The 22,445-nt window shown below is 44.7% G+C and overlaps 2 protein-coding genes across 2 annotated transcripts in view; one reads left to right on the plus strand and one right to left on the minus strand.

Annotated features, from left to right (window-relative positions):
* LOC144698432 (uncharacterized) overlaps positions 1 to 22,445 on the minus strand; it is a 41,627-nt gene that overhangs the window by 9,200 nt on the left and 9,982 nt on the right. Inside the window, exons 2-3 of the mRNA XM_078570373.1 lie at positions 12,378 to 12,508; positions 10,934 to 11,703 (exon numbers count right to left, since the gene is read on the minus strand). Coding sequence (XP_078426499.1) covers positions 10,934 to 11,703; positions 12,378 to 12,508 — 901 coding nt within the window. The remainder of the gene's footprint in view (positions 1 to 10,933; positions 11,704 to 12,377; positions 12,509 to 22,445) is intronic.
* LOC144697000 (uncharacterized) lies at positions 4,954 to 21,957 on the plus strand. The gene is made up of 4 exons (XM_078568746.1): positions 4,954 to 5,127; positions 9,497 to 9,573; positions 13,793 to 14,092; positions 19,205 to 21,957. The coding sequence occupies exon 4, from the start codon at positions 19,314 to 19,316 to the stop codon at positions 20,433 to 20,435; it is 1,122 nt and encodes a 373-aa protein (XP_078424872.1). The 5' UTR covers positions 4,954 to 5,127; positions 9,497 to 9,573; positions 13,793 to 14,092; positions 19,205 to 19,313; the 3' UTR covers positions 20,436 to 21,957.

The raw sequence follows: 22,445 nt of genomic DNA on the forward strand, positions 1-22,445 counted from the left end.
GCGAATGGGTTTGTTTGAATCCAATAACTTCATAGATTTCCAATGGGTTAGACATAGGTACAGGGTAGGTCTAATCATTTTCTCATTAAACTTGAAATAAATTAATCAATAATCCATTTGCGTGTGGCATGGGGCAGGGAGGGGGATATGGTGGAAATATCACTAAACTAGTAATCCAGAATCCCAAGCTAATGATCTGGGGGACAAGGGTTCAAATCCCAGTGGAATTTGAATTCAAGTAATAATCTGGAATTGAAAAGCTAATCTCAATAATGATGACCATGAAACCATTGTTGTAAAAACCCATCTGGTTCACCAGTGCCCTTTAGGGAAGGAAACCTGCTGTCCTTACCTGATCCACATGTGATTCCAGACCCACAGCAATGTGGTTGACTCTTAACTTCTTATGGTGTGACAAGCGACTCAGTTCAAGGGCAACAAAGCCATAAAATGCTGGAAAAACTCAGAAGGTCTAACAGCATCTGTGGAGAGTAAAAAAAAAGAGTTAACATTTCGAGTCCATATGATTCTTCTTCAGAGTCATCCCTTCAAGCCTTTCAGTGTCTTGCCTGTTACCAAGTGTTCTGATTGTCCCAAAGTCGAAATTAGGTTGAAATCCCTGATGTGCTGTAACGAGAATCCTTTCAATGTCTCAGATCAGTTAATTTCACTGATAACATCAGAATCAATGTTCCAGCGTCTTAAAGAAGGGAAAGGTGCCTTGATTGACACACACTGAATCCAGATGTCAGTTTCTCTCCTCTTAACCCAGAGAAATTAAGACCACAGATGCTAAAACTGATTTCCTTGACATATTCTGATATATCCTGACCATTGACTAACTGTAAATTTCTCCTGAACCTTGGGGCTGTGACTGCTTCCTGGAAGAAAGTGTCCAGCTGACTCTCCCCCTCCATGATGGCCCTGATGTCTGCAGCTCAATAACCCTGAGCCCAGGTTTCTTGAGCTGCAGACACTCACCGCAGATATCACGGTCCAGGATCGCAATATTCTCCAGAAACTCCTACTTGCTGCAGTCCCGGCACAGCACCTGCCCTACAAAGAACTTTAAACTCTGGCCCAGTGATAGGGAGTTATTACCTTCAGCAGAAATAAACAAAGCATGTGATTAACAGCAGCATCCAACCCCTGCAGTCACACATGAACCCGCTGGTGTCTCAACAAGTTGGATGGTCGATTGAATCTCTTCCCACATTCGGAGCAGATGAACGGTCTCTCCCCACTGTGAGTGCGTTGGTGTGTCTGGAGATTGGATGACTGAGTGAATCGCTTCCCACACATGGAGTAGGTGAATATCCTTTCCCCAGTGTGAACTCACTGATGTTGAATAAGGTGAGATGATTGTCTGAATATCTTCTCAGTGACAGCAACTGAATGGTCTCTTGTCAGTGTGAAGAAGCTGGTGTTTAATTAGATCAGGAGAGGTTTTAAAGCGATCTCCACAGTAAAAGCATTTAAAAGGCCTCTCATCACTGTGAACTCTCTGGTGTGACCCCAGGCTGAATGACTTAGTGAATTCCTTTCCAAACACAGAGCAGGTGAACGGTCTCTCCCCAGTGTGACTACATCGGTGAGTTTCCAGCTGGGATGGGAAACTGAATCCCTTCCCACAATCCCCACATTTCCACGGTTTCTCCGTGGCGCGGGTGTCCTTGTGTCTCTCCAGGTTGGAAGATCTGTTGCAAACTTGTCCACACACAGAACGCATGTACAGTTTCTCCCTGCTGTGAATGGTGTGATGTTTTTTCAGGCTGTGTAACTGGTTAAAGCTCTTTCCACAGTCAGTGCACTGGAACTCTCTCACTTGGGTGTGTATGTGTGTCTCAGTGCTTTTCTGGTCACACTGATGTTTGTAATCTTTTCCCACAGACAGATCAGAGAAACATTTCTCCTACCACATTCAAAGGCTGATGATATTCAGGACCTGATGAATCGACTGACTCTGAGAGGTCTTGATGTGATGTTTGGTTAGTTTCCTGTGCAAATCATCTCCTTCTAATATCCTGCAGAAAGAGTTGACAGTGTCAGTATCGCTATCAGTCCATGTTAGAAATTCAAAACAGGCAATTCTAGTTTCTATGCAATTTTTTTCTCTCTCTGTTCTTCCAAACATGTGATCTAAATCAAACTAAAAGAAGCCCCAAAAGGCAAAAAAAGCAAATGGAATTTTCACAATTAAACCACAATGTTAATTGCAGTGACTATGAGACATTCTGCAATCTGAGGTGCCCACTATTTGTGGAAGGCGTTAACCATACGGATGGACACTGCATGCTCGCTGGCCCTGGCCACCAGGGCACAGGCAATACCATAGAAGACTGACGCGCTGCCCATATAACAGCAACTGCCGGGCACTGGGACCCAGTTGGGAACAGATTCCACCCCCTGCAGCCCCGCCCACTCCCTGTTGTGTCACCAGGACGTCCGCGCATGCGCTCTGCTCCCCGCTCAACCAAAATGGTTAACTTGAGCTTGTTCGGAAAAAAGAACTGGGCTGCAAACGGGAGTATCTCAGGGTCTTATTCGAGGTTTGAAGCCTGTACGAGATGTTTAGAAACCCTGTCCGTCCTCCCGCCGCCTCCATCGCTCCCTCCGTGTTTTCATTTCCTTACCAGCTTGAAGAAAAGACAAAAGACTCCGCATCGCCATTATGGTGCCTGCTCCAAACGCTGGGCGGTACTGCTCGTGTCAACGATCCACCACCGACTCCACTGGCTGACAACCCCCATGTCCTCACTGTTCGGAGAGCCTGCGAAGCTAAAATAGGGCTCATTAGTCATTTGTGAACCCACAGTTAACACTGACATCTCATTTCCACCCAATCATCGACAAGAAAGAATCATCCCTGAGATGAGGGATTGTCAATGGATAACCACAGTGTTATCTTCTTTATCTGCGGATCGAATGTCGGTTACACAATTGCAGCAGCAGTTAACAGCCTCCTGTGAACTCCTCCATGTGATATCTTAGTGCAGATTTTCAACAGTTTATTTTGAGTGTGTTTATGTTAAATGAGCTAATACTGATTTTATAAACCAATTGTTAGGCCTCAGTTGGAGTGCTATATTCATTTCTGGGCATCACACTTTAAACAGGATTTCAAAGCCTTAGATATGGAGAGACTGGAGAAACTGGAATTGTTTTCCTTGGAGCAAAGGGTCAAAAATGGAGGTAATGGCATTGTGGTATTGTCACTGGACTAGTAATCCAAAGACCCAGGGAAACGCTCTGGAGACTGGGTTCGAATCCCACCAAATCTCATGATGACCATGAAGTCCTTATCAAATGTCATAGAAACCCATCTGGTTCACTAATGTCCTTTAGAGAAGGAAATCTTCCATCCTCACCTGGTCTGGCCTGCATATGACTCCAGACCCACAGCAATATGGTTGACTCTTAAAATGCCCAGAACTGATACCACATGGACTGCAGCAGTCTGAAAGAAAAAAGATGCAACAGCAGTTTTCAAAATCATGAACGGCTTTGACAAACTAAAGAAAGAGGAAGGGTCTCCAGTAGCAGAAAAATAGCTAATCAGAGGACACAGATTTCAGAACATCTTTTTTAAGCAGTGTGTTTTTGTGATTTGGAATGCACTGCCTGAAAGGGTGCTGCAAGTAGATTCAATAGCAACATTCTTGGGAGAATTGAATAAATAGTTGAAGAGAAGAAATATCCAAGTTTAGGAGTAAAGAGCAGGGGAGTGGGACTAATTTGATAGCTACACTAATGAGCTGGTACAAACATGATGAGCTGAACACCTTCCTTTAGACCCTGTACCATCTGAAGACAATGGCAGATCATGCTACCCAGAATGCTTCAGGTGGTAGAATATGGCCCATCAACATCAACAGGGAGGCAACATTCAGATTTTTCTCCCTTTCTTTCGTGAAGGTGCTGTGTGATGGTGGGGTTCAATCCCAGTCACTGTTTACCCACCTGTACCCTGCCAAGTGGTAATTCTGAGCTTATGATCCTATACTGTGAGCTATAATAACGGTATTTTATTCAAGAAACAAGTTTTCAGACCAAAGGCTGAATTGCAGTGTGACTTACATGAGGAAATTCACATAGAGACTAAATAATAAAGTTAAAACCATGGAAATATGACAACCAAATAGCAGAAACAGGTTCCAGTTGAAAACTGGCAGGAAAAATGTTTCCAGTGATAATAATAAAGTCGGACACCAGAACTGAAATAAAAGGCAGGTTATTTTCTAATAATAACAGTGGCAGAGTATAAGTGTAACAATGACACACGGTCTGATACAGTAAGAGTGCAGATGCGGCCTGAAGGAAGAACAGCAAAGGTTTGGCTCACTTTGAGTGTAACAAATACAGTGTTTGTTCCAATAATAAGAGTCAGGCTGCAGTGTGTTAGTGAATTCATGATTGGATCCAATGTGATGATAATACAGTCAGTATCTAGTGCACCAAAACCAAAGATTGGGTCTCATATAGCAGTGTGAGCAAGTCATGGTCTATTGATATAATATGAGATCAATGTGTTGCCTAATCCCTAATAACAGAGCCAAGGATCAATGAAATGTGAATGGGATGGGTTGAGTGTAATAACACAGACACGGTCTAGTGGAATATGAACTGATGTCAACATTGACTAATTGGTGGCGCACTCACCCCGAGTCAGAAGGATGTGGGTCAAAGCCCCCTCCAGAGACCCAACCACATCATCTAAACTGATGCGCCTGGTGTCATTATAAATGGGAGTCTCTGTTCTTTTGCTGGCTATTTTCTTAGACTCAGAAGGAGTGAAGGGAATGACAGACAGGACAATTCTGGGCAGTTGCTCCATCCAGCAAGGCAAAGATTTCTGGGACATGATTCAGGTTTGAGGTGTCCGCCCACTCATTAAAAAATAACCTCTTCCACTTCGGGTTTGTGAAGGGAGTTATGGCTGCAGCACGCGAGGCCGACTAGAGTCTGGTGTAAAAATAATCACAAAGGCCAATTCCAGTTCTTAATAACAGAAGTCTCTTTAACTACAGGTAATCTTACATTAAGGGAGACAAGAGGCCGAATAAAGATTCGATTGTAATAGGAGGACAAGGTGTAACGAAGCAATGATGTTTGGGTGTCTGTGTTATGGTGAGTATCACAGGGAGGTGTGTGATAAAACAGGAGTGGAAATATCATGACAGAGACACATGTGACTGACTCCACCTGACTGAGAGCTGTTATACCCAAAGGGAGGGCAATGACGACATGGGGAACTCCAGAGATTTCTGGTATCTGAGGTGACGATGGTGCATCTGTTAGAGGAACTGAAAAAAATCGGTTCCTTCTCACCCTTGCCTGCAGTTCCAGAGTTACACAGACACACAGGAAACAGATCTGACAGCTCGTAGAATCTAATGTTTTAAATCTTCTGTTTGAGACACATTATGATTGAAAAGATCAAATGTTAAAACCTCAGGAGAGGAAAATTCAGAATGTCACAAAGATGAGTGAACCGTCCAATTAGTCCCATTCACTATAACTCTGCCAATTATTCCCTCTTCAAGTACTGATCCAATTCCCTTTGAAAGTTGCTATTATATCTGCTTCCAACCCCCTGTCAGTATGTGCATTCCAGGTCACATCAAATCACTGCGTAAAAATGTTCTCCTTATCACTCACTCCGGTTCTGTTGTCAAATATTTTAAATCTCTGAGTCCTTTGGTTACAAACCCTCCTGCTCCTGGAAACAGTTTCTCCCTATCGACACTATCACAAATTCTTCCTCATTTTGAACACCTCCATTAAATTTCCCCCTAAAATTTTCTGATCTAAGAAGGACAGCCCCTGTTTTTCACGCTCAAAAGAAGCGTCAGATTGGACTCGAAACCTTAAATCTGTTTCTCTGTCCACAGATGCTGCCAGACCTGCTGAGTTTTTGCAGCATTTTCTGCCTTTAGCCGTTTTTCCTTCTTTAATCAATCAAAAACCCTTCATAATATTGAACATCTCAATTAAACAAGAACACAATGACATCGAGAGAGATATAAAGGAAAGGAGAGACAAAGACAGAGAAAAACTGAAACACTTAAACAGAAAGATGAGGTGGTGAAAGATAAAGCTGAGAAATAGAGGAAGCAAGTAATACAGAATGATGTGAGAGAATGATATAAAATGGAAAGGAGCAGGCTATCAGTTCCTGGCTATGGAGAGCAGAGGGAACTAAGTGACTGACCCACAGACACGGCCACATACGTCCGGGAATGGAGACTCTGAACAGAAGCAACAGGCTCATTTGTAAATGTCACCGCAATGTGACCTGTGTGACTCTGCCCTGTATCTGTGGCCAGATATAGGCCGCCTTGACAGATGTTCTCACCCAACCGTGGCCCCTGGATTTATTTTCTGCTCAGAAGTGAGATGTGTGGTTAGGAACCAGCAGCAGAGAAACAGGAAGTTGTGTTTCCTGAGAATGAAACAGCAGGTGTCAGTTTCATGTTATCACTGAGAACAGTCTTCCTGCCTGTGAAGGTGAACTCACTCTGACAGCATCAAGAACAACCACACAGATTGCTGCCGGTCTCAGCATTACATTCACCTCCATTCCCATTTTAAAGATTTAAACACATGAGCTTATTTGGGGTTTTAATATATTCACTGAAGGGGGAAATGAGCTGATGGTTATCCTTGGGAGAAGTAAGGGGAAATTATATAAAATAAATAATTTTGCCCAAAAACAGTTATCAGAAAATAGGAGAGTTAAAGTGAATCGAGGCCTGTCTGAGAGTGAGAGAGAGAAAGAGAGAGAGAGAGGGGAACGACTCTCTGTACGTTGAGCACTGCCTCAGACAGAGAAGAGAGGCTAAGTGAAGTTAAGTGTGTTAATTTTTTTCTCTCTCTCTGAGAAAGAACCGAAGTGAGTTTAGGCGCTCTCTGAAACAGAGAGATTAAGTGACTTAGTGTCTGAGAGAGAGAGGAAAGAGGTTCAGTGAAATAAAAGCAAAATATTGTGGATGCTGAAAATCTGAAATAAAAACAGAAAATGTTGGAAAAACTCAGCAGGTCTGACAGCATCTGTGGAGAGAGAAACAGAGTTAACGTTTTGAGTCTGTATGACTGAAGACGACCATACGCTCTGAAGAAGAGTCATACGGACTCGAGAGTTAAAGTGAGTTTGGGGACAGATGTGCTCATATTGGTAATTGAATGGTCAGTGTGAGATTGTTTTCGAAATAGCAGCACCCCAGATAATGGGTTCCAGATAATTGTCAGTGCTATTAAAAGATTTGCAAAGATATTACATTTGGAATAAGTGGAAATAAAGGACTAAAATACCTGCTGGAGATAATTACTTCAGGAAGTACATTGCAAACGTGAAGAATGATGCGTTCACAATCAGACACATAGACACAAGAACAAAGAATAAAAGGACAGCACAGGAACAGGCCCTTCGGCCCTCCAAGCCTACGCCGATCATATTGCTTGTCAAACTAAAACATTTTGCACTTCCGGGGTCTGTATCCCTCTATTCCCATCCTATTCATGTATTTGTCAAGTTGCCTCTTAAAAACCACTATCATACCTGCTTCCACCACCTCCTGTGGCAGCGAATTCCAGACATTCACTACCTTCTGTGTAAAAAAACTTGCCCCACACATCTCCTCTAAAGTTTTCTCCTCTCACCTTAAATCTATGTCCCCTAGTAATTGACTCTTCCACCTTGGGAAAAAGCTTCTGACTATCTACTCTGTCCATGCCACTCATAATTTTGTAAACTTCTATCAAGTCGCCCCTCAATCTCCGTCGCTCTAGTGAGAACAATCCGAGTTTCTCCAACCTCTCCTCATAGCTAATAACCTCCAGACCAGGCAGCATCCTGGTAAACCTCCTCTGCACCCTCTCCAATGCCTCCATATCCTTCTGGTAATGTGGTGAGCAGAATTGCACACAATATTCCAAGTTTGGCCTAACCAAGGTTCTATACAGCTGCAGCATGACTTCCCAGCTTTTATACTCATTACACCTGCTAATGAAGGCAAGCATGCCATATGCCTTCCTGACTACCTTATCCACCTGCATTGCCACTTTCAGTGATCTGTGGACCTGTACACCCAGATCCCTCTGCCCGTCGATGCACTTAAGGGTTCTGCCAATTACTGTATAATTCCTATCTGTATTAGACCTTCCAAAATGCTTTACCTCGCATTTGTCTTTGATTAAACTCCATCTGCCATTTCTCCGCCCAAGTCTCCAACTGATCTATATCCCGTTGTATCCTTTGACAATCCTCTTCACTATCTGCAACTCCTCCAACCTTAGTGTCGTCTGTAAACTTACTAATTAGCCCAGTTACATTTTCCTCCAAATCATTTACGTATACTACAAACAGCAAAGCTCCCAGCACTGATCCCTGCAGAACACCACTAGTCACAGCTCTCCATTCAGAAAAGCACCCTTCCACTGCTACCCTCGAGTGTGTGCACGCACACAGTCAAACACACCATTTTGTGTTGAGCTGGTTTCAGTTGTGCCTGTTAACCAGAAGATAGATTTTTAATTAGATACCATTAGGATCCTGCAGCAGTCCATTCGACTGAGGAGACAGTTCTAGATTCTGTCTGACACCATCAGTGGGTCAGGTGGAAGCTAAATAGACAATCCTGCAGGAAAAATAATCCTTAACATTAAAAATCAATCTGAGCAATTGACTCAGTACTACACCAGTGTGAATTAGTGTCAAACCCTGTTGTGTTAAAGTTTACTAAGTAGTGTAAAGTACAGTGCACTAATGCTCACCTTTAGTCTTGCCCCTCAATCTCAGTTAATCTCTGGGAGATTGTTACAAGATTCACCCCATCCTTTCGACACAAATATTATCCACAAAACACTAGAGTCATTAGAAATTGATGTGTGCTTCCCACACACTGTCCTTTTAAATATACCTCACTCCTACCAGCCTTTAATGATCAAAAACATAACAGGGTTAATAGCTGCTGATAGCTGTCAATGAGATTAAATTTATGCTTGAAATGATTAAATCTTCACATGCAAAATATATTTTGTTTTATTCTTTGATGTGATGTGGGTGTCACTGGCAAGGCCAACATTTGTTGCCCAACCTTAAACGCCCTTGAACAGAGTGGCTTCCTCGGTTATTCCAGAGGGCAGTTAAGAGTTAACCACGTTGCTGTGGGTCTGGCCTCACATGTAGGCCAGACCAGGTGAGGATAGCAGATTTCCTTCCATAAAGGACATTAGTGAAGCAGATGGGTTTTTACAACTTTCATAGACACTATCACTGAGTCCAGATTTCAATTGCAGATTTTGAATATCATGATGAGGTTAGAAGCCTGGTCAATATGCTCAGGTTCTGAAGGTGAAATCCACAATCTAGAGATTCTGAAATCAGTGTCGTCACTGTAACCAAACTGCTACTAAAATGTTTAAGGAGCTAAGGTGACATTTTACATCTACAGTTTGACCATAACATTGGTTAATACCGTTACTGTTAAACTTCCAGATAATAAAATCACAAACAGCAACTTCAAGCAGAAGGAGCAGAATAAACAAGATGGAGAGAAACACAACAGCCCACAGGCGAGTACCACATAGAGCAGCTTCACACACCCGGGGACAGGGTGGGTTGGCACGCCTGGGGGCTGGGCGAGCTCGTGTGTCTGGGGGCGGGGTGTGTTGGCGTGCCCAGGGGTGGGGCGGGTTCATACACCCAAGGCTCACCGGGAATGATCAGAATAAGGAAAGCGCCCAGAAAACTACCAAAAGGAATCTTCAGCTGAACACGTCACTCATTCTTAAAGGGACCGAAGAGGTCCTGACACTGTGAAGTTAAAGGGGCAGACACAGCTTCAGCCTTCTCTCTGTTACCTTTCTGATAGTTAAAGGCTGGTAGGATTGAGGTATATTTAAAAGGACAGTGTGTGGGAAGCGCACATCAATAAAACTGGGAATTCCTGGACATACACTGCAGGTCGTTCTTTATCTGGGAATCAAAACTTGTATTATTGTCCCAGCAGTTAACAGCCTCCTGTGAACTCCTCCAGCTTCTAGTTTAATGCAGATTTTAACCCAATAAATTTCAGCATGTGAAATTCATTCAGTGACTCGGGACTGACACACAAACACGTTGAAACATTTTAGACTTATTAAGAACCATTTTCCGTCTGGAAACTTAAACCTGCTGTTTTACTTTCAGTCAGGAACAGATCACAATTTTACACCTTTGATTTGGCAGCACGTTTCCAGCATTCACCGTTGTTCTTCCTGACTCTAAACCCAGTTGTAAAAGATCCTTCTGTTGTGTCTAGGAGCTCTGAACCATGGAAGAGAGCAGCTGAGACACATTTCTTACACACCTCAGGATTCATCCACATTGGGATTATGCCGTCAGTGAAGAAAGATGATAAAGACCAAAGTGTTGTTTGGGGGTCCCTCAGTGTCACCCTGATGGACTGTGTCCAGGCTGAAGTTCTGTTCCTAACATAAGATCCTCCCCCAGATTGTCCTTTCTGTCCCCAGCCAGGCGATGTTAAATAGTCAGGTGGGGAAAAACAAAAATCGACAAACAAAGCTGATTTATTTCACATTTATTCAGAATATTGAACCTCATCAACAGGTCAGGACAGTCAGAATGAATATGGTTCAGTCCTGGTATGATTAACAGCATCAAAAGGAGTAGAATCCAAACCTTGCACTCGCTTGTGAACCCACTGGTGTGTTTGCAGGTGTGATGACTGAGTGAATGCCTTTCCGCAGGCATTACAGGTGAACGGCCTCTCCCCACTGTGAAGTCGCTGGTGTTTCAGCAGATAGGATGAATGAGAAAATCTCTTCCCACACACAGAGCAGGTAAATGGCCTCTCCCCACTGTGAATGCTCTGGTGTGTCAGCAGGTTGGATAAATGAGTGAATCCCTTCCCACACAGAGCAGGTGGACGGCCTCTCTCCAGTGTGTACTCGCTGGTGATTCAATAGGTTGGATGACCGAATGAATCCCTTCCCACACACAGAGCAAGTGAATGGTCTCTCCTCAGTGTGAACCTGTTGGTGTGTCAGAAGGTTAGATGAACGGGTGAATCCCTTCCCACAGTCAGAGCAGGTGAACGGCCTCTCCCCAGTGTGAATGCGCTGGTGATTCAGTAGGGCAGATGGATGGCTGAATCCCTTCTCACAGTCGGAGCAGGTGAATGGCCTCTCCCCAGTGTGAGTATATCGATGTGTTAGCAGATCCTTTTTGCTTTTAAAGCTCTTGTCACAATCAGAACAATTAAAAAATTTGTTATCAGAGTGAACAAGTTGATGTGTCAGAAGGTGGGATGACTGAATGAATCCCTTCCCACACACGGAGCAGGTGAACGGCCTCTCCCCAGTGTGAATACATTGATGTATCAGCAGATCTTTTCTGCATTTAAAACTCTTCTCACAGTCAGAACATGTAAACGGTCTCTTATCAGTGTGAACAAGTTGGTGTGTCACAATGTGGGATGACCGAGTGAAGTCCTTCCCACACACAGGGCAGGTGAATGGCCTCTCCTCAGTGTGAACTCGCTGGTGTGTCCGAAGGTTGTACAAGTGAGTGAATCCTTTCCCACAGATGGAGCAGGTGAATGGTCTCTCCCCAGTATGACTGCGCCGATGAACTTCCAGTTGGGATGGGAAATTGAATCCCTTCCCACAGTCCACACATTTCCATGGTTTCTCCATGGTGTGGGGGTCCTTGTCTCTCTCCAGGTTGGACGCTTAGTTGAAGCCTTGTCCACACACAACATGTGAACAGTTTCTCCCCACTGTGAATGGTGCGATACTTTTGCAGACTGTGTAACTGCTTAAAGTTTTTTCCAAAATCAATTCACTGGAACACTCTCACTTGGGTGTGTGTGTGTGTGTGTTGGTGCTTTTGCAGTCACACCGATGTTTGAAATCCTTTCCCAAAGACAGAATAGACAAACATTTCTCTTTCCACATTCAAAAGCTGATGATATTCAGGTCCTGGTGAATTCAGTGCCTCTGACAGATCTTGATGTGATGTTTGCTTTGCGTTTTCTGTCTGCCGGTCACCTCCTGTAAAAACGAGTTCACAAAAGTCATCACTTTAAATCCAGGACAGAAATTCAGAACAGACTATTCTAGATTCTGTGAAACATTTTTTCCTCTCTTGTTCCCCCAAAGCTGTAAATCCCCCTCCCACACACTCTCCCTCCTCCCTGGGCTGAAATCCAAACCCATCTCACCATCTCTTTCCTCCACTCCCAGTTTTCTCCCTCCCTCTCCTCTGCCTGGGTTCAGTTCTCCAGCTCCTGTGTCTCTGATTCAGGGTCTCAGGCGGGACCCCAGCTGCCATCGGGCAGGACACAGGAGGGGAGACCCTCCCAGGTGGGTCTTACCCGGACCCTGAGTCCGTCCCCCGAGTTTCTGAGCCCCCGGGTGGCCCGCGGTCTCCCTGCAGTTTCTGAATCTCCTGCTCCGGAGCCTCTTCTCCTGAACCCGGCTCTGTCACCAGGAAGAAGCCCCGGAGCTGCAAACACGGGTCATGGAGGCTGTGATCCGGGATTGTGGCCAACACCGGGTGTTTCTGGATCCTCCCCACCCCGGCTTCCGCCTCCTCCCTCCGCCTCAGCGACTCTCACCCGCTTTTCCCGCACTCCCAGGGCTCTGATCAAACTAACACTGCGCATGCTCCAGGTATCATCAGCATTGCGCCTGCGCGTTAGGCTCCTGTACAGTGAATAGGGCACTTTCACACACACAGTGCCATTGAAACACAAAAAAGAGAATGAAAACAATTTTCTGCTACCCAATTGTGAACAAATAAAAAAAAAAATCACACGTAAATCCTAGTAAATGGGTGCTCTGCCATGTTCCATTTCTCGAAGTGATTTAAACATATCTCAAGCCAGCTCAAACATGTTAAGGGCAAGTCATGTTCAACTAACTTGCTGTAAATTCTTCACAAATGCCCATTCCCCTTCCTTCTGCTGTATAATGGAAGGTCCGTGCATTGGTGTTTCTTTATCATTTGGTTCTGATCTTTATTGATTGGCTCTATGGTCAAAGTCTCAATCACATAACCACAAAGTAATCACAAAACAATATTTTCCACTCACAATTACCCAGCATCCCAGCAGTTGGGATTCTGCATTGCGACTGGAGGAGCTCCTGCTCACAGATTCTGCCTCCGACAAAGGTTGTTCTTATAGTGGCTGTCCCTGTGATTGATTTTTTGTGGGCTTTTCTGGGGTGAAATTGCTCGTTGCCCCCGTGTAGTTGGAACCCTGGTTCTGAAATACTGTCCGTATGATTTTAAAGCTTCCTGAAATAATGCATTGATGGAAATCTGCAATTATCCATGGTCCCATCTGAGTTGCAGATTTTAATGTGATTGTCCAATCCAGAAAAAAAAAATTTCACCCCTTTAAACCTGATTCAGCTGATCCCCTCCACACATACTACAAAAGATTATCTTTGAGATCAGCTGTTCCTTTATAGTCTGTAAGAAAAACAAAAATGCTGGAAAAATTCAGCAGGTCTGACAGCATCTGTGGAAAGAAAGACAGAGTCCGTATGACTTTTCTTCAGAGTCTGTTATTCTGAATTATGACATTATTTGCCTTCTCCTGAACTTGTCCTAATCTTTTTGCTGGTTCATTTATTGGAAACAATGACTCTCCTTGTTTTAATGTTAACACTCCCTGTCTCCCCAGTTATTCATTTAAGTCAGCCCATGAATTGTTTGCGCATTGTTTCATCATGTTCCCACATTTCATTAACAAATGTTGAAACGTTTGCTCCACACCCACAGGGTTTCATCTGTTTAAAGCCACAAACAGAAAGGTCCAATTTTCTCCTGGAGGTTGAGACAAGTCAGCTTTCAAAGTGATGCAGAGTTTCAGCCAATGAGGGACATTGGATTTAGCCCCGCCCCTCATTCACTCCGATTGGTTGGAGAATCACACGCTCACGATCGGACTTCCAGCTCTTCCTATTGGTCCGTAGTTTCCGTCAATCCACCGGGCACTGCACTGTGATAAAAGCAAAGAACTGCGGATGCTGGAAATCCAAAACAAAAACAGAAACAGAAATACCTGGAAAAACTCAGCAGGTCTGGCAGCATCGGCGGAGCATAGCACAGTTGACGTTTCGAGTCCTCATGACCCTTCAACAAAACTAAGTTATAATAGGAAAGGGGTGAAATATAAGCTAGTTTAAGGGGGGAGGGGGCGTTTGTTGGGACAAGAAGCCAGTAATAGGTGGAGATAACCAAAAGATGTCACAGACATCACTGTGTGATCTGGATCATGCGCAGTGTGGGTAATGGCGGTGGACAGAGACGTGTTTGTCGGATCCACAGGAGTTAAGATAAAAAGTGGAGTGGAGGGAGAAATAGAGCCGGTGGGTGGACCGGAAGGGTTCGTAAGCACTCGATGCAGCTCTGAACCCAAAATAAAAAATTATCTGTGAGGCGAAGGCTGCGGGATCGCGTCTCCAGCAAAACGCCCGGGTTAATGGCCGCCATCTTGAGCGGGGTTAATGTGCAGCGGGGCGCATGCGCTGTCATCCCTGTCAGCAGGAGGAGAGAATGTTGTGAATTTCTATCCTGGACTGACGGGGATGGGTTTTGGAAATTCCTTTTACAGGGAATTAGAAGGGGGGATTTACACAGGACAAACTCAAAGCAAAGATCACATTAAGATCTGACTCGAGTCACTCGATTCATCAGGACCTGGTCTTTGATTTTAAGAATTGAATTCCAAGTCATTAACACTCAATGTGTGAAGTTTAAGCATTGAATTCCAGGTCATTAACACTCAATGTGTGAAATTTCTTCCTCACGTTCCCCCTGTAGATCTTACCCTAAATCTTAAATCTGTGTCTGTGATACTTTTATGATTAGCTAATACCGTATGTTTTTTCATTCATTCACATGATGTGGGCTTTGCTGGATGGGCCAGCATTTATTGCCCATCCCTAGTTGCCTTTGAGAAGGTGGTGGTGAGCTGCCTTCTTGAACCGCTGCAGTCCATGTGCTGTCGGTACATCCACAGTGCTGTTAGGAAGGGAGTTCCAGGATTTTGACCCAGTGACAGTGAAGGAATGGTGATATTTTTCCAAGTCAGGATGGTGAGTGACTTGGAAAGGAAATTCCACGTGGTGGTGTTCCCATCTACCTGCTGCCCTTGTCCTTCCAGATGGTACCAGTCACATTTGGAAGGTGCTGTCTAAGGAACCCTGGTGAATTCCTGCAGTGCATCTTGTAGATGGGGTACACACTGCTGCTACTGTGCATCGGTGGTGAAGGGAATGAATGTTTATGAATGTGGTGCCACTCAAGTGGACTACTTTGTCCTGGACCGTGTCAGGCTTCTTGAGTGTTGCGGGAGCTGCACTCATCCAGACAAGTGGGGAACATTCCATCGCACTCCTGACTTGTGCCTTATAGATGGTGGACAGACTATGGGGAGTCAGGCGGTGACTTACTCGCTACAGGATTCCTAGCCTCTGATCTGCTGTTGTAGCCACTGTATTTGTATGGCTAGTCCAGTTCAGTTTCTGGTCAAGAGCAATCCCCAGGATGTTGATAGCGGGGGATTCAGTGATGGTAATGCCATTGAATGTCAGGGGGTGATGGCTAGATTCTCTCTTTTTGGAGGTGGTCATTGCCTGATACTTGTGTGGCTCAAATGTTACTTGCCACTTTTCAGCCCAAGCTTGGATATTGTCCAGGTCTTGCTGCATTTGGACATGGACTGCTTCAGTATCTGAGGAGTCGCGAATGGTGCTGAACATTATGCAATCATCAGCAAACATCCCCACTTCTGACCTTATGATGGAAGGAAGGTCATTGATGAAGCATCTGAAGATGGTTGGACCGAAGACACTACCCTGAGGAACTCCTGCAGTGATGTCCTGGAGCTGAGATGATTGACCTACAACAACCACAACCACATTCCTTTGTGCTCGGTATGACTCCGACCAGTGGAGAGTTTTCCCCCTGATTCCCATTGACTCCCGTTTTGCTAGGACTCCTTGATGCCACATTTGGTTAAATGCAGCCATGTTGCAGTCACTCTCATCTCACCTTCAGAGTTCAGCTCTTTTGTCCATGTTTGCACCAAGGCTGTAATGGGGTCAGGAGCCGAGTGGCCCTGGTGGAACCCAAACTTGGTGTCAGTGAGCAGGTTATTGTTAAGCAAGTGCTGCTTGATAACACTGTTGATGACCCCTTCCATCACTTTACTGATGATCGAGAATAGACCGATGGGGTGGTAATTGGCCAAGTTGGATTTGTCCTGCTTTTTGTGTACAGGACATACCTGGGCAATTTTTCACATTGCTGGGTCGATGCCAGTGTTGTAGCTGTACTGGAACAGCTTGGCTAAGGACGAGGCAAGTTCTGGAGCCCAAGTCTTCAGTACAATTGCTGGAATATTGTCAAGCCCCATAGCTTTTGCACTATCCAGTGCCTTCAGCCCTGGAGTGAATCAAATTTGCTGAACACTGGCATCTGTGATTCTGGGGACCTCTGGAGGGGACCGAGATGGATCATCCACTCAGCACTTCTGGCTGAAGATTGTGGCAAATGCTTCAACTTTATCTTTTATAACCTTTTATAAACTTTTGCATCTCTATCAGAACTCCCCTCAACCTTCTTTGCTCCAAGGAGAACAACCCCAGTTTCTCCAACCTAACATTGTTACTAAAATCCCTCATCCCTGGAACCATTCTGGTAAATCTCCTCTGCACCCTCTCAAGGACCCTCACATCCTTCATAATGTGTGGTGATCACTGGTTTGCACAGACCCAGATGTTCTGTGTTCGTGCCTGTGATGTCATCACGCACCGACAATTGCGCGGTGACATCACACCGCTCCCCGGGTATTTCCTGAACTGGGAGATTTTTCTCTGACTCCAGTGTTTCTGATAAATTTCCAGCTGCAGGCTCCAGCAGGAGATTTTAATATTGAAAACTGAAATTGGTTCAGAGGTGAATATTTTTGACCATTCCTCTACAGTTTAGAGCTTTTAGTGCTATTCCCTGTTATCTGTGAGAGGTTCCATGTCTCTGAGGCTGATGTGGCTCCTTTACTGTGGATCTGAATCCATGTCCACCCATTGCTCTGTTTCACCTCTGCCCTCCCTGATCACCTCCCTGCCATTGTCTAACTTCCTCTGTCTCTGATAATGGGTTTATTTTAGTTATGTTCAGTATTTTACTGTTACTTCTACCAACTGCATCTAAATGAGGTTTCCACCACTGCCCATCGCCCGACCATGTGCTGCTGGCTTTCCAGCTTTATCTTCCCATAGTATCTTTCATGGTCAGGAATTGTTTTTCCTGCGCTTTAGTCCATTTCTCTTCTATTTCTGAGTTTATGTTAACCATCAAATTCTGCAGCATTTTTACTTCCCGTAGTTCATTCTGCACGCCCTGAAACACTAACTCTTTTTCTCTCTCCACAGTTACTGCCTGACCTGCTGAGAATTTCCATCATTTTATCTTTTTGTTTCAGATTTCCAGTAGCTGCAGTATTTTGCTATTTTATTGCAGGCATTGTTCACAGAACAGAATCTGGAAATACAGACGGACCAGTTAAGAGCCGGTTTGTTGCAGGGTAGACATTGATGGCTGAAGTTGGTCCCTGGCCTCCAGTGTTTGTCCTTTTTCATTGACTCATAGAATCATTGAATGGTTACAATACAGCCAGAGGCTATTTAGCCTATTGTGCCTGTACTGGCTCTCTGCAAGAGCAAGAGTTAGTCCCACTCCCTGACCTTTCACTCACAAGACCAGCAGCAGATATTACCCATCCCCACTTACCTGTGGAGATGATGTTTGACCTTCTTGAACCACTGCAGCCTGTGTGGTGAAGGCGCTCCCACAATGTTACAGGCTATTCACCCAGTGATGATGAAGGAACAGTGATATATGCCGAAATCAACAACAACAATGTGTATTTATATAGTGCCTTTCATGTAATAGAACATTCCAATGCATGTTCAAAGGATTGTTATACAGCAACATTTGACACAAAACCCACATAAGGAGATGTTAGGGCATTTGACCAATAGTTTGGTCAAACAGATAGTTTTTAAGGAGTATCTTAAAAGAGGAAAGTGAGGTAGAGAGACAGAGAGGTTTAGGGAGGAAATTCCACAGCTTTTGGCTTTGGCAGCTCGACCACCAAAGGTGGAGCAATTAAAATCGGGAATGTTCAGGATGTCAGAATTAGTGGAGTGCAGATATCTCAGAGGGTTGTGAGGCTGGAGGAGATTACAGAGATAGGGAGGGGCCATGGAGGTAATTGAAATTAAGGATGAGGAATTTAAAATTTAGGTGCTTCTTAACCCAGGGCCTTTGTAGGTCAGTGAGCACAATGGGTGAACAAGACTTGGTGCGAGTAAGCATGCAGACAGCAAAGTTTTGGGTGACCTCAAGATTACAGGGAGGTTGAATGTAGGAGGCCGGTCAGGATTGTTAAGTCTAGAGGTGACAAAAGAATGGATGAGAGTTTCAGGAAAGGATGAGCAGTGAGTCGGGCAGTGTCAGGCGATGTTACTGAGGTGGAAATGGGCGGCCTTGGTGATAATGCATATATGTGGTTTGAAGCTAATTTTTGGGTGAACTATGACCCAGTGGTTGTGAACAGACTGGTTTGGCCTCAGACAGTTACCAGGGAGAGGGATGGAGTCGGTGGCCAGGAAGTGGAGTTTGTAGTGGGAACTGAAGACAATGGCTTTGGTCTTCCCAATACTTAAATGGAGGAAATTTCTGTTCATCCAGTGCTGGATGTCAGACAAGCCAGGTTGGTGTGTGACTTGGAGGAGAACATGGAGATGATGGTGTTCACATACACCTGCTATCCTGGCCCTTCTGGGTGGTGGAGGTTCAGGGTTTTGAGCTTCTCTCAAAATTCTGGTTGAGTTGTAATCCCTCTTTTTCAACCCATCCCTCTCCCACCCCGACCCTTCTCTCTCTTCCTGTCTTCTCCCATCTAGGCCGGCGCCTTGTGTAGGCCCAGACTGGGTGGCAGATTCCCTTCCCTGAAGGACATTAGTGAACCAGTTGGGTTTTTATGACAATCCAGCAGTTTTCATGGTCACTTTTTCCTGGTGTTGGCCCCACAAATTACCAGATTCATTCAGCTCAATTTCACAACCTGTTTTTGTGGGTTCTCTCTCACTCCCTTTTCTCTGTTTTAAATCAATTTCACAGGGTATTAGAAGGGGAGGATTTGCAGTTGGGAAACTGAAACCAAACATCACATCAGGATCTGACAGAGTTGCCCAGCTTATCGTCACCCAACTATCATCGGAAGTTGAACATGGAAGGAAAAAGCACCGTTTACAGTGCGGAGAAACCGTACACGTGTTCTGTGTGTGGACGAGGCTTCAACCGATCATCTAATCTGTTGAAACATAAATGCAGTCACAACAGGGAGAAACCGTGGAAATGTGGGGACTGTGGGAAGGGATTTAGTTACCCATCAGAGCTGGAAAATCATCAACGAATTCACACTGGGGAGAGGCCGTTCACCTGCCCTGAGTGTAGGAAGGGATTTACTTGTTCGTCCGGCCTGCTGAAACATCGGCGAGTTCACACTGGGGAGAGGCCGTTCACCTGCTCCGAGTGTGGGAAAGGATTTGCTCGCTCATCCACCCTGCTGACACACCAGCGAGTTCACACTGACGAGAGACCTTTCAAATGCCCAGACTGCGGGAAGTGCTTTAAAAGTCCCCGGGAACTGACTGCCCATCAACGTGTTCACACTGACGAGAGGCCATTCAGGTGCTCGCACTGTGGGACTGGGTTCAAGACATTATTTAACCTCACAGTACACCAGCGAATTCACACTGGGGAGAGCTCATTCACCTGCTCCAAGTGTGGGAAGGGATTTGCTAACACATCCACCTTGCTGAATCACCAGAGTGTTCACACTGAGGAGAGACCTTTCGATTGTCCAGACTGTGGGAAGTGCTTTAAAAGTTCTGGGGACCTGATGATCCATCAACGTGTTCACACCGATGAGAGACCATTCAGGTGCGCTCACTGCGGGTCTGGGTTCAGACAATCATCTCAACTCATTGTACACCAGCGAATTCACACTGGAGAGAGACCATTCACCTGCTCAGAGTGTGGGATGGGATTCACAACCACATCCTCCCTGCTGAGACACCGGCGAATTCACACTGGGGAGAGACCATTCACCTGCTCTGAGTGTGGGAAGGGATTCACAACCACATCCTCCCTGCTGAGACACCGGCGAATTCACACTGGGGAGAGACCATTCACCTGCTCTGAGTGTGGGAAGGGATTCACAACCACATCCTCCCTGCTGAGACACCGGCGAGTTCACACTGGGGAGAGGCCATTCACCTGTCCCGAGTGTGGGAGGGGATTCATAACCTCATCCAAACTGCTGAAACATCAGCGAGTTCACAAGTGATTGGGTCTTTCTATTAATCACATCCAGGACTGAACTGTGTCCATTTGGTCTGTTTCTGCTGATGTTAATAAACACCAGCACAATTGTAGGGGTTAATATTCTGGATAAAGTCAAATAAATCAGCTTTGTGTTAAACTTGCACCGTGTTGAGTCTTTTTAATAACTCTAACACAAATTAATTCCTTTTGAAGTGCTCTCCCTCTCCTCTGTCTCCTTCATCCACACCTCCAACAACAAGTGTGAGGAGCTCATGACGCTTCTTTGTCACTAAGATTGAGACAATCCGATCAGCTGCTTCCCTCCTTCCACTGTCCCACTGGGCCAAACTCTTTCTAAAGCTCCCCCCTGCCCCTTGCCCTGAACCTGTGTTTTTCTCCAGTTTCGCCCCTCTCTCCCCTCTTGCCCTCTCAGAGCTCATCTTGTCAATGAGACCTGCCTTCTGCTGCCTTGACCCTATTCTCGCGAAACTGCTGACCATCCATTTTCTCCATGTTAGCTGATATTGTTAATGGTTCTTTCTCTTATCTGTCCCTCTTGCCTTAAAATCCACCACCATCACCCTCCTGAGAAGAAACAAACCTTTATCCCACCATCATTACAAACTACCACCCCATCTCCAAACTCCCTTTTCTCTACAAAGTCCTTGAACTTGGTGTCCCCCAAGTATCTATCCTTGGCCCCTCCTATTTCTCATCTACAGACTGCCACTAGGCAACATCACCCAAAAGCACCGTGTTAGTTTTCACATGTACACTGACAACGCCCAGCTCTACCTCACCACCATCCCTCTCCATTCCTCCACTGTTACTAAATTATCAAACTGCTTATCCGACACCAAGTACTGAATGAGCAGGAATTTTCTCCAATCAAAATTTGGGAAGACCAAAGCCATCGTCTTCAGTCACCACTTCGAATTGTCAAGGAACTATCAGGTTTTTTCTGATGTTATTGTGGGATATTGTAAAGCAAGCTTATGGTTCTGTGTGTGTGGCTAATTTAATTAAACTAAAGACAATTAGACTGCAAGGTTTAAATTATCAAAGGAGTGAGTTGTAAAAGAAGCATTTGAAATGGGGATGAGTGAGCTAGAATGAGGTCTCAGTGGATAAGGTGTGAAGGTAATTTACATGTTTAGATAAATGAAGGAGTTGTTTGATTTTCAAAAGGATGGTATAATATTTACAACTGACAAGATAAGTCAGGCAAAGTGATTGCATTCGTTTTTCCCAAAAGTGCTGGCCATAATAACAACGTGAAAGATTTTTGTATTCTGGGAAAAGTAACTTCTAAAGACAAAGAGAAACAATGAGATTTACAAATCAAAAGGTATAAAATATATTTAAAGAAGGATGGAAAGTTGTGTGTGGTATGGCCATGTGAGACCTTGAAAGGTGCAACGTGTGAAACAGACAAGGGGGAAAAAGGCCCGAGCCACCTTGAATAAGCTTGCTGTTCCAGTAACCAAGGTTGTGTTAAAAGCCTTTGGAATTCCACTGTCGAGTGGGTGCTTGTGTTAATAGTGCTGAATGTCTTTATAAATTCAGAATCTATTTGGGCTTTTGCCTTAAAGGAAGTATGTAGATGATAGTCTGGTCAAGTACGAATTTTGAGAAATGCTTATAAGATTAAGTAACCGTGTAACTGTGATTTTGTGTGTATGTGTTTAAGTTTTTTCTTCTTTTGTTAATAAATACTTTAATTTAACCTTTAAAATCTCTGAAGGCGGTCGTGGACTCATTACTTCTGACTTCAGTGCACAAGCCTCCTTGTAATAAATGCAAATAGCAAAATCATTGTGATAGTTTGGCCAAGTCTCCCTTGTGGATTTGATCAACCTGGAAAATTCTGTTCCATAACGGCCGTGTGCATCCCTCTCCCTGGGAACTGTTGGAGGCTCAACCACACTGTTCACAATCTTGGTGTCAGATTTAACCCCAAGATAAGTTTCTGACCACATATCCACACCATCACTAACACCAGGTATTTCAATCTCCATAATGTCGCCTGTCT

This window comes from Cetorhinus maximus, chromosome 23 (assembly GCF_964194155.1).
Source record: "Cetorhinus maximus chromosome 23, sCetMax3.hap1.1, whole genome shotgun sequence".
Taxonomy (NCBI): domain Eukaryota; kingdom Metazoa; phylum Chordata; class Chondrichthyes; order Lamniformes; family Cetorhinidae; genus Cetorhinus; species Cetorhinus maximus.

What these genes read in the sequence shown, in the direction of transcription:
- LOC144697000 (XM_078568746.1), top strand. Translation starts at nt 19,314, where the DNA reads ATGGAAGGAAAAAGCACCGTTTACAGTGCGGAGAAACCGTACACGTGT.